The 13,193-nt window shown below is 40.6% G+C and overlaps 1 protein-coding gene across 2 annotated transcripts in view; it reads right to left on the bottom strand.

Moving 5' to 3' along the window:
• The window catches only part of FAT3 (FAT atypical cadherin 3), a 331,475-nt gene that overhangs the window by 47,386 nt on the left and 270,896 nt on the right, over positions 1 to 13,193 (bottom strand). For both annotated transcript variants that reach the window (XM_041417036.1, XM_041417035.1), the window contains one exon: positions 1,919 to 2,308. In XM_041417036.1, the coding sequence (XP_041272970.1) occupies positions 1,919 to 2,308 (390 nt within the window). The remainder of the gene's footprint in view (positions 1 to 1,918; positions 2,309 to 13,193) is intronic.

The raw sequence follows: 13,193 nt of genomic DNA, 5'->3' as shown, positions 1-13,193 counted from the left end.
AGCCTTTGGGAGAACTGGATGCCGACTCTGGAAATAAGCCCTGACAAGTCAACAGAAATTCACTCCCACACAATTAACTTCTCATGAATTAAATACAAATGAATAGGATATGAATACCTCTGAGAAAGCTGTCTATCATTTAAGTGATTAAACAGAGACTTCCCCACTCAACTACGTCTATAAATTTTGTGTAACTTCACCACACAACCAAAATTAAGATTCTCTGTAACTTGATTCACTGCATACAACCAGATTCCCTCTAGGACAGAAATGATCTGATTTCTAGTGTTCTTACAAACCTTCAACAATATCAGCTTCCTAACCTTCTTAGGAAATGTATTTCAGGCCTTAATATACATTACAGCTAGGAATTTCTTCCTATAATTTTACCAAAGTAATCCAAATGTAATTTAAACCCATTCACTTCTTACGACTGGGCATGGACTACAGTTTATTTCCCTCTTCTTCAACAGGTAATTTCTATACGCATGAAAACTAACAGCATGTCTTCTCTTTTCTAGCTAAAATAGCCTTTAATTCCTCCAGTCTTTCCTGTTAAGTCACATTTTACAGACCTCCGATTATTCCTCTTAATCTTGTCTGGGCTCTCTCCAAACAAATTCCACCTTTCAGCATGACTTGCTGAAAGCAGGAGCCTTGAAGAGAAGCTTCCAAGTGGCTAGCAGAGAGTTAGGTCCCACTGATAAATGGTGTGAAGGACATTATTTTTCAAGCTCTGATCAGGCATGCTACATCACCACTCTGCTGTCTAGAAACTGAGCTCATGCCTCTAAACGGATAATAATGGAGCTGTCACACATTAATGAATAATATATAGTTTTAGTTTTGGGGTTTTTTTTCCTGTGTGATTAAGCTTCATTATGGGTTTTTATTGATTTATTTCCTTGGCTTCATTGTCAAATGTGAAGTTAAGTATCGCTGCCTAGGCATATTTATGTTTAAATTTTGCTAGCACTAATCAACATGATGAAGATGACAGACAACACACAGTTACGTTAAGTCCTTCACATGAGAGGCAGCAGCCTCTGCAGAATGGAGAGCAATTTTTGCACACAATTATAGAAATGACACAATGCATAATTTTGAGATTTTTTATGTTACTGGCTATTGCAGTTGCACCCAAAGAAGTGCTCTCTTCAGCTTTTAAAATCAAGACTGCTTTGCTCTCAGACTCAGGTGGCAGATTTGTACTGCTCAGACTGGATGCTATGAGAGGAAGGGGATCCACTACAGGAAGCATAGAAGAACCAGCTTACAGATGATGGAATAAAAACTCAGTGAGGATAAATAATATATCCTGCTGAGGAAATTCAAAGAGAATGAGCCATTTACACCAAATATGATACCTTTGCTTGAAATTTGCTATAGAGAAGCAGTGGTGGACTGCTAAAATTTGTGATGTATAATCTCAACCCAAGCCACGGCTGAAGTCAAAAAGACAAATCAGAACAACCTAAGTCAGGGAAGCTGCATATAGCTACATAAATGGCAATCATGTATTAGGACTGAATTGGTCCTAACAGGTCCTGGTAGCACTGGTTGATGCTTTCTAAGGGGCAGACAGTTGGGGCTGTACCCAGCTGGTAAGCAAGTGAACATTGCAAGTGTTCGGAAGTGTTTCGCAGAGTTTGGCTAATAGGTTGTCACATCTATATTGGCTTCGACAGACTTACTAATGCAGAAAAGTATTCTCCACTTGAGCTGGGGCAGCCATGTGTGACTGTAATTGACATCGCTCTCCAACCTAAAATTGCTTTTTAACTGTGTAGTTAATTACACAATGATAAGCTGTGAGTCTCTGGCCTTGGAAGTCTTTTGGTCCAAGAGCCTTCCCCAAAGCATTCATGTTTTTCTGATGCTTTAATTTAGCACTGCAAGTAAGAGCCACTTTACAAACCTGTTTTTGAGTTAATCTTGAACTTCCCTTTCTCATTCCCTGATCTGATGAGATAGGCAATCTCAGCATTTGTACCAATGTCTTGGCTTGTAGCAAAAACAGAAAGGACCTCGGTGCCAGGTGAGGTGTCTTCAGGTACTGTAACAAGATAATCTCTTCTTTCGAACACGGGAGGGTTGTCATTAATGTCCAGCACTGTAATGGTAACGGTGGCAAACGAGGACAAGGTCAGCACAATGCTTTGATCTGAGGCCTTTACAGTGATGTTATAGGAGGACTGAAGCTCTCTATCAAGTGGATGTTCCAAAATAATAATTCCTGATGACCGGTCAACTGAGAAGTAACCATCAGCAGAGTCTGACAGGGAATAGGTGACTTTTCTGTTCACGCCTGAAAGAGAAGCAAATGGGAAAATGAAAATGAGAAATAAAGAGAAGAAAAATCTCTCCCCATCTAATGGAAACCCTAAGCAAAAACTGCTATCACACTGAGCATTTCCAGTGGGGGTACAGGTAGGAGTGCCTGTGGGTACAATATTGCTGAAAGTTGGGAGGTCAGGGCATGCTCTTCTCACATGACAAATCCCTGTGGATAAGTTAAGCTCCCTCCCTCATCATGATACTTTTTTTTGAAGATTACTTTGCAAAACTGTTGGATATTGAAACTTGAAAGCAGAACCCAGATATGGTCCTTGCCCAGAACAGCTTATAATTGAATTAGATGAGACAAGCAGAATGCTGAAATTGGAAATGCCTCAGAGCACATCTTGAAGGAATAGAAATGTACATAAGGGGAAAATAAACCCGTAGAAATACATCAGGTGGCACAGAATGTACTTGCTACCAGTGCTGCCTTCATTCCACTGTTGAGCAGAAAAATATTATCATAAAATGATACCTGTTAAACAAAAGCTGCATCAAAAAACTCCTGCCAGAATATGAACATTTTGAAAAGAAAAGTCCCTCTGTTTCCCAGCCTAAGAGCAAAAATTGAGTTGTACAAAAGATATCCTGTGTTTTTCAAATCCTGCCCGTATTTCCCAACACAGAGCACCTATCCACCTGACTGCTGAATATGCAGATCTATGCTAGGGTTGTTGTCAGTAATAAGGCCTGAGGGGATGGTACTGACTTGGTTTCTGCACTACAGTGGGATAGCCATTTCAAATCTAATTAAAAGTGAACACAGATATAAGCTAATTCAACTCCCTTGATGCTAGTTGATTTTGTGATTTCGTCCTGGGTGCTTCACTAAGAGAATATAACTAAAACACAAAGATCCACTAAAATGGAGAGTCTCTGTTTTTAACATCTCTCACTTGAGCATTTGCTGCTGTTTTTGTTGGAGAACAGACTTTACAAGCCTGACATTAATCAGATGAACAAGAACTACCAATCCCTTCTAGGCATATTTTGTTAATTTAGAATTTGTGACAGTATTATTCTGCTTTCCAGCAGCAAAGCATTGTAGAAATGTCTGATCAAAAGCAGCACAAATCACAGTTGTTTTCTGCCTGATGTAGCAGAGTTGAGCATCCACACAAGGGGGAGCTGGGAGACTCTTTGTTCAATCACATGCACATAAAAGCTAGAGCACCTACAAAGTCCCAGACCCTACTTGAAGGGCATTAGGAATTATTACTTGGCTATTCAGAGTATAAAGTTTTTATGTCGTGCTTGAGACATCAGAGCATATTTAAAAGGTTCAAATATCTTTAAAATACAGAACAAATTAAATGGCAATATTGCAGTGAACTAGGCCCTTAGGTTTTTGTGTTGTTTTGTTTTGTTTTTTTAATCACAGAAAAGCCTTTCTATTCACCATGGCATCACAAGTGTGGAAAATAAAATGTCCCACCTTCAGCAAAACAGCAAGGCAATCAAGGAACTGACTCCTGTCCTACAGAGGAGGAACTGAGCCCACGAATTCACAGCAAATTCCTTCATGTTAAAACACAAAGGATTTGAACACCCTATAGCTGCTGGAGAGCACACTCACCCCTTTCCTTAGTCTCTTGATACATACATCCAAATACTCTGCCAGCTGACAGTCGACCAAACTGACAAACATTAAAAAGGAGTAAAACCCTCTAGAAAGTGGGAGATTTTTAGAGACTGAATGGTTGAAGGTATCGATGTTTCCCGCTGGGAAGGATCTCCTTCAGCTACACATCCTCCATGAACTTCTACTTATAAAAAAAGGATAGATATGACCATAACAATTAATGAGTTAGTAATAACAGCTAATCCTCAGGGATGCTGGAAAATGGGAATTTTTTTCCCCTTGATTCAGAGCATGCATGCTGCTGAACACCCAACCTACACCTGAATTTTAAGTGTAAAAGTATTTAGTATTCTGCACCAGCAACTCTTGGTGCCTGCTGGTTTCCACACAGAATCAAACACTCCTCTGAGGCAGGGGCCCTAACAAACACCTTCTACACACCTGTAACTGCAGGACAGCCTTAGTCTGGCTTGCATTTTTCTCTGGCACAAACTCCTTTTTTGATACTCACCACAGCACACCTGGGCACAAGACAGAAAGTTCATTACCACAGTCCTTGAGAGCACAAACAGCTAGAAAGGAAATGGCCAATGGATGCCTTGTGCCTTGGAACACCAGGAAACTTCAGCAAGAGTATCTTGAAATGGGGAATGGGGAGAGAGAATTTGGTGCATGCGACAGCATGGAGGGCGAGTTTATGTACAGGAGGTAATAAATCCAGTAAAGGCAATCTGACATATAATCTAGCCCCTCTTCTTGTATTCTAATTCCTAAAAGTGATGTCCATGAATTAACAAAATATTAATAATGTTTTTTGTAAGCTGTTACTGGTGTTCCTACAATGGAGACAGATCAGATACAGATTATAGTGTTCTGCTTGCTCACTCTGAGATAAGGGATTTTTAGGCAGAAATAGAGACAGTAAAACCTTGAAGGTAAGTGCTTTTATTTTTCCTTCCTGGAAAATAAGAGAGGAATACAGAAGTTCCTGAGAAATAGGTTATCTTGTACCTGTCTGGTATGATGAAGAGAACAGTCTTATTTTTCCCATTGGACATGAAAGAAAAGCTCTTACAGGTGAAAGTGCCATTTTATGCAAGGAGAGTCAGAAGATTAGGTGAGAAGACCTGAGTGGGTATACAGATACCAGCCCTTGGCGGCTTTTGGCCCAAATGCCAAAAGGAGAAAAAAAGGAGACATACAGAGGGAGATCTTAGCTGTGTGCTGATGCTCTCATAGAGTGTTTTGAGGGGTGGAATTTAATACTTGCTTCTTAGGAGTAAAATCATTGAGAAACTGTGGTGGAAACAGCACTCAGAAGAAATGTTGTGTTACATCAATAGCTGTTTCTACCGAGTTTTCCGACCCAAGGCTGGGAGAGAAACGGGCACAAGGCAAAGGTGAAACAGGAAGCTATTTCTATTGAAATTCAAAATGCTTTAGTCCAGGGGCTACCCTATCCTGAGAGAGAAGTGTCCACCAGCGTGTGTGTGTCAGTGGCATCCCTGCCACAGAGGTGATGGTAGATTCTGTTATAAAGGAGATGCTTTCTGTGGAAAAGAAACAACTGCTTCAATGCCATGGTTCCTGCACTGGTGAAGAGAGCAATCCTCCCACACTGCTTGCCTACAGCTGTTGGGGGGTTAATGTTTGCAAACTGTTTTGTGTCAACTCACTCACTCAAACTTCTCAGATTTCTAAGGTGCCAATCATGAGCATGAGCTATTTGAACAAGGAAAACCTTTGCAGGAATCACTATTACAATAAGAAAATTGCAGTACATTTCATTTTAAATAAAGGAATAAGGTAACACATTTTCTATTTAGACTTGTATTAGCATGTGATAGAATACAGCCCTTTGCCAAATCTCTGGTGTGCAGGGCTTGTAAAACATACACCCGCCTAGTACCTCAAACGCCATTCTTCAAATAGGCTTTTATTCTTGGTTTCTTCTGTACTAAAATAAAGGGGCACACACTCAATGTCACATCATGACAACTTTTGTGTCATTACTACTTTAAATAGCATCAGGAATATATAGTAACTTTGCTTCACAATTCAGCACTATCAATATCCTCCTTGTATAAAGCACAAAATCATTCAGGCTGGAAAAGACCTTTGAGATCACCGATTAGCCCAGCACTGTCACTGTGAGACCACCACTCAACCACGTCCCTGAGTGTCACATCTACACATCTTTTAAATACTTCCCAAGGTTGTAACTCAACTACTTCCTTGGGCAACCTGTTCCAGTGCTTGACAATGCGTTCAGAGAAGAAATTGTTCCTTTTCTCTAGTCTAAACCTCCTGTGGCTTAACTTGCTGCCATTTCCTATTGTCCTACTGCTTGTTACTTGGAAAAAGAGTCTGACTCTCAACTCACTACAACCTTCTTTTAAGTTGCTGTAGCAAGAGAGAAGGTCCCCCTGAGCCTCCCTTTTCTCCAGACTACACACTCCCAGCTCCCTCAGCTGCTCCTCACAGGAATTGGGCTCCAGACCCTTCCCCAGCTCTGTTGCCCTTCCCTGGACACGCTCCAGCCCCTCAATGTCTTTTTTGCAGTGAGGGTCCAGAACTGAACACAGGATTTGAGGTGCAACTCAACTGAAAATGGTGGAGTTACAGCACATTTTGATCCAGATTGACACCAATTAAAAGGCTCAATTAATCCAACAGGCACAATCCCCATATGACAGTAAGTTTCTGCAGTGGGCAATACCTTTATGCATCACGCATAAAGTAGAAATTACACATAGTAAAAGCCACTCATAGTGTTTCTCCTTTCAGTTTTCATCTGTCAACCTGAACTCATTATTTAATGTTTTTCCCCAAATACAGCTAGACCACTCAGTTTATGTCTGAAAAATGACATTAACTTTTGTCATCTACTCATTTTAATTTTGAAACCTATGAAAAGAAATGTAATGGCAAGTATTAAAAATAAACAAACAAGATGTAGACCAGAAAGCAAGCTGAAAAAAAAATATTTTTCAGTTTAGCAGTGGTTTGCAGACATACAAAGCAAGCTATCTGATTATTGTGCTTCCTCTTGCCTCTTTTATGATGTGATGATTAACACTGGTGTGTACCTATGACCTTTCCCAACTACCCAAATGTTAACCACAAGGCCAGTTACTAGAAGATAAAAGTCCACAACTTCGTTAACAACAAACAAGACAAAAGATGAATTCTAAAACAGATTTTATAGTACTCTACTCCATCATTTTGAGATGAAAGAGAAACCTTGCCTGAAGTGCCTTGTTGAACTGTAGAAGAATATATAGCCCCATAGGGAAAATATTTCAAGTGATTTTTACAGCTTAAGCAGAAAACCTGGCTGAGTTCAATCCATAACACTCCTACCAAGATAGACTTTCACCATTTTTCCCTTTTCTGAAGGAAAAAATAGCCCTAACTCTAAAGGCCTTTATTCACACCACTGCTCCAATGGAGTCAGGGTACCATGGGATGAGGGCAGGCAGACCTGGAGATAATCAGCCCCTTACTGAAGGGAAATACTTCACAGAAATGGGAGGTACAAACTGTTAGCGGTATGGGACCATCCATGTGTGTCTAAAACCCCAGTTTCCATTGCAGCTGGGACAGGAGCTGTCTTTCTGGTGGGAACTCAAGATCTGGATAGTCGGCTCACCCTCGATCTCTTTCCTACTAGGGATTTTCATACTCCTGGGTACTGGTTTATATCACTTGATATATATACTTGTTTTCTTCAGTGCTCCTGAGTAAATTTTTCTGAAGTCAGGATTTTGGAGATACCTGATTTAGGATTACACATTGCAGCTGGCAACATAGGGAAACATAACAAGAAGAAGTGGAATGCACACACGGAGAGAGATAAAAAACATATATGTGCATATATAAGCATGACTAGAACCATTAGGATAGAAAAAGACCTCTAAGATTATTGAGTCCAACTGCTAACCCAGCTCCAAACCATGTCCTCAAGCAGCACATCCATGCACATTTAACCACTTCCAGGGGTAGTAATCCTACCCTGGATAGCCTATTCCAATGCCCGTGAAGAATTTTTTCCTAATATCCTATCTAAACCTTTCCTGGCACAACCTGAGGCCATTTCCTCTTGTCCTTTCATTTGCTACCTGGGAGATGAGACCAAACCCCCCTCTCAGTCTCCTTTTCTCCAGGCTAAACAACATCAGCTCCCTCAGCCTCTCTTCATCAGACATGTGACCAAACAGTTTGTATATTATATTTTATATATTTGTGTATGTGTATATACATAGAGAGAGACTATTCATGTACATATATGTTTAAATGATCCAGTTTAAAGACAGGGTTTATTCACTCAATATAATTCAAGAGATAAAATTCTCCTCTGTCTACTTCTTTGCCTCTATGCTGTTAACAATGTCTTGGAAATCTCAAAAATTAATGAAACTACTAGATAGGAGAAAGTGTAAAGAGAGCCGGAATCTTGAGAGGTCATCTAATTTATCCCTGCACCAAGACAAGATGGATGCAATTTATCCCCAAACATGGGCCTGTCCTTTGATCAGGAACTTGCATAACCTCCTTGGATACCCCAGTGCCTCACTTTTCTTACAACTAAAAATCTTGTTCTGACTTTTTGCTGAGACTGAATAAAATTAATAAAAGACAAGGGAAAAGAAAAAAGAACAAGGGTCAACTTCCTTCCTCAGAGCTACTTCTCTGATAGCTGAAGACTGTTATATTTTATCATTTCAACTCTTTTTTCCCTGGCAGACCCTCTCAACTGTTTCAATATTTCCTGACTTTTCTTCCAAACTTGTGATCTCTTTTGTTAATCTCCTACATCTTCCTGGAAAATGTAGCACACATCTTCTTGGAAGTGTGGCGCCCAAAACAACACAGCCTTCCAGGTCAGGATTTGCCAACACCAATTAAACAGAAAGAACCACTTATTTTTTCCAGTATTACTCTGGTTTACCCATCTCATTAAAGTATTTGCCTTTTCACACCAGTATGAAAATGTAAATCCCTTCAGCCTGTGGGTCACAGTAATACAGCTGCACCTCTGCAGTTCTGCTGCCCAGGCAGTCACCACCCAGACAATACCAGTGCACTTGGTTTTCTTGCCTGAATATAAGATGTCACATTTATCTTGATGACTTGCACTGGGTTTTTCCATACCACTTCTCCAACTGTTAAATACCACAACTGCAGCTTTGACACTATCCAGGGTAACTTGCAGTACCACTCTGCTTTCTGACATTTAGCAATACAGTCTTTATGCCTATTTATGTATTCAGGAATCAAAATAGCAGTGCTGCACCCAGTACCTTTCTTAACTTACCCCTCCAGTATAATGGTTACTATAAACTCCCCTGATAGCAGTTTGGTGCAGACCATGTTTCCCTGGCTTATACATAAAAATATGGTGCAGTACAACGCCATAAAACTCACTAAACCTTAGCCATAACACCCATAATATTTATTTAAATATGGCCTCCTCACATGTTGCAGAAGGAAATGAGATTGGTTTGATGACTTCCAGTTCCTGAACACTGACTAGCTTTTAGTCATCTTGATACACACATCTCATTATTTTAATGCAAGGAGGGTTAGTGCATTCCCCTGACTATCCCTGAAGCTTTAATATGGCTCTCTCAGGGATTCAACAGGGTCATGCTGAATGTTTTGATAGAGGTTTTCAAAATGCCTGAATACCTTTTTATTTACCTCCTAATAATAAGTCAAATCTAAACTCCTAAGAGCCTATTATTTTTTTATTTGGCAATTTTTCAGGGGTCCAGTGTGCTGTATCTCTGCATTCCTACTAGTGTTTTTGCCTTTACTAGGAAGGCAAAATCTAGGTCTTCTCCTGAACAGCTCACTGAGTGAATTTGGACTTGCAAGTGTCTGTAGGACTGGCCAGACAACTGAGGAATGTTGGGCATTGCCCTTCCACTCTCCTTATGGAAGACCGGCCAGAAGTCTAACGGTAAAGACACCTTTCCAGGAAGAAGCAGTATAAGGATACATCATCATGCACTATTACTTTTCATTGAATAAGCTCTGAGGAACAGAGCTCAGAACCAAATCAACTACCAGGCTATAGAGTAATGCTCACTCATGCCTTTTGTGTTCCCTTTTTTTTTTTTTTCAGTTGGTTGTTTTTTGGTGGTTTTTTTTTTTTTTGGTTTTGTTTTGTTTTGTTTTGCTTTGGGCTTTTTGTTTGTTTTGTTTTGCCTTTTGATTGATTGGTTTTTTTCTTCCATGGCTGATTCTCAAATTCTTTCTGAAAACAGATTCAGTGACACTGGACAGACCTCCCTATTTTAACTATGCCTCTTGCTTATGCAGTGCTGTTTTGGATTGGTAGAGTAAAAGGAATTAATAATTAATGTCTCTTTCATATCCTGCATTAGAGCCCTAACCTCGGTACTATTTAAAAGTCTGTGAGGAAACAATGTGGGTGAAGATACAGGAAGCACCATGTATATTTTAAAGAGAATGAGTCATCCTCTGTAGAGTATTGTGTAATATTTATTTTACAAAAACTCAGACAATACATAGAAATGCCATCTAGCTGGCCACACTGCCAAAGTTAACTACCTATTAGTTCTTGAGGTGTAGTACATCTTCTGTCCTATTATCTCTGTTATTCTTTTTATTCATGTTTTGATTCCTGCCTTCATCTTCAGATCCTGAATGCTCCAGAAATTTCTAATACCGTTTTAAGGGACATGCTCAACATTAACAAACACACAAAGCAAAGGTTTGCTGTGTACTGGTTTTGCCAGAAAATGCCAAAATCGGTACACCCACTTCAGCATTTCTATTATTCTGTTACTCACCATTACATGTAATTCAGAGAGCTGCTCTCCAATCCAGCTGTGACTGTCTTACACTTCTCTCTGACCCTCCTGCAATCTCACTTGGCAACACTTTACACTTTCCTAAGCCCAGCTGTGAGGCAGCTGTGACTGCAACAGGCTCCATTGCCCTAATTCCTTCAAGAGCAAAGCCCACCATTGATGAGGCTGAAGTCTGTACTCTAGTTCCACATGTGTATTCTTGAAAGTGGTGACCCACTGAACAGCCTGAGTGTTTTTTTTCCATGCTGGGCTTACCAGCATCCTGATGCTACTTTCTAAAACCAGTGATAAACTCAGAGAACTATCTGTATTCCTTGGTTCCTATTTCTGGTAGATACTTCAATTTTATTGTTTTAGTAATTTCTTCCTTTTTTCTCATTGACACAAAGATAGGACAGGAAGAAAAAGAAGATAAAATACACCTGCTTCACCATCCTCTTGGAGGTAGGTACACACTAGACTGGACTGGCTGAAACCTGAAGGGGAAGTCATATTGCCATTTATCCCTAGTAAAGAAATTTATTATTTCCTGTGCAGGTGCCTTGTGAGCAACACCTGGTAAGGGTAAGTGTTTGTGTTTGGGCTTTTTTCGACAAAGCAAGTCTTTATTGAAACATCAAAATCTATGAGGTCAAACCTTGCAGGAAAAATATAATTTCTTGACACAGATTTCTTTGAAATCCATCTTAAAATTTTCCATCAGAACCTGAAAGAAAATGGCACTCCTTCCCCCAGTATACTTATCAATTCTTGTTGGAGAAGTCTGGGTTTAGGAAGCAGATGTCTCCTACTAAGAAGGTCAAATGACTTCCCCCAGAAGGGCTGAGTCTCTTCTGCTGCAGCTTTTCCACTTTGTGTAAAAAGGTGAATAATTAGCTCCCCACGCCAAGAATCAGACTGATTACAGACTTGATTTATTTAAACTCTCCATATTAAACACAAATGCACTAATCAGCTGACAACTGAATCCTTCCCATAAATCTTGGTCCAAATAATATTTAAGTCTATAAAACTGCTTAAAGAACAGAATCAAATTTAACCACAATTAACCCATTTAACCTGACTATATAAACATATCTGTAGGAGGGTCTCAAATCTTATTCTGGCTTCCTGAATTAGGTTTTCAACACCCATATTGTCTCTCACATCCATCTAAGTCGAAAGCTTCAAATACTAGGAACAAAGAACAGAAATCCAGGCTCATCATTCAAATCTACTGACCCCAAAACTAGTTGGATGCTTTTTTTTCAGAACTGGTGAATAAACCTTAGACCATCTGCTCGTGAGGCTACAAGCCCTGCAGAGGCCGGGACACATCTGAAAGTCTGGGCAACCTATGCACAAAAGTGAGAAAATGCTTTCAATAAGGTAGCACACTGCTTATTGTTTTTCCAGGTTGCATTACTCAATGTTATCAAATCTTCTGTAAGATATGGGAGTAACACTTTTTTTTTCATGTACAACAGATCATAGTGAGGATGTTACGCTTCTGTTTGTATCCACAGTGCAGGTCTCTGGTTATTTCCAGAGGACCTCTGAGGTGCTCATGCTGCATAGCAGTCAATCCTTGGAGGACAGCACTCTCTGCCCTTGGAGGTAGCCAAAAGCCATCTGGACTGAGTCCTAGATAACTTGCTGTAGACGTACCTGCTTGGGCAGGATGGTTGGACAACATGCCTGCTGTTCAAGGAACAAGCAAATCAGTCTCATCAGTGAAGCTCTCAGATTTGCCTTCCTAAACCAAAACATGGATCCCAGACGGCTCCTAGCAGCACGCATGTTACCACATCTCCTGTGTGAGGCACTGGCACGGGCCCTGGGCTGGGGAAGGGCTGTGAGGCTGAGGGGCAGCTGAGCACAGAGCAGGGCAGTCTGCACATTGCATGAACTCTGCAACCAAATAAAGGCTGCTCCTGACAATTTTTTACCTACATGCCTGTGTACTCCTGCACGTTGGCTGCACGCAATACAAGGTGCTGGCTCAAAGATGGCCCAGTCCACCTGTATTGGCTGAAACCATCGACTAATGGAGAGGGAGGCTGGAAGGCAGCAGTGGCAGGCAGGACAGAGCTGCCTGACAAGGCTATTCCCATTGAGAGCCAAATTAGAATCTCATATTCATCATAAACCCAGAAAGAAATCAATTGGTCAGTGAAATCACTAAACTGACTACAGATCTGGATGGCTGATGCCCCAGTGGTGATGAAGAAGACTGCAGAAGGATGGATAATGCACTGTTCATTTTTAGTACAGTAAGTGCTCCTGCCTTTGGTAGACTACACCATTAATCATCATGGAAAGAGGCCTGAGCACGGAGGTCATTCACAATGCACAGCATCTGCAAGCGAGGCAGGATTTAACCATCGCTTAAAGCACTGCTGAGCTTGGATGATGCTGTCATTCATTCTTGTACTCTGTGAGCGAGGCCA

Source organism: Onychostruthus taczanowskii, unplaced genomic scaffold (genome assembly GCF_017590055.1).
Source record: "Onychostruthus taczanowskii isolate IOZ18803 unplaced genomic scaffold, ASM1759005v1 scaffold54, whole genome shotgun sequence".
NCBI lineage: Eukaryota > Metazoa > Chordata > Aves > Passeriformes > Passeridae > Onychostruthus > Onychostruthus taczanowskii.
Note: the sequence above shows the minus strand (reverse complement) of the source record. Positions and strands in the feature narration are given on the sequence as shown.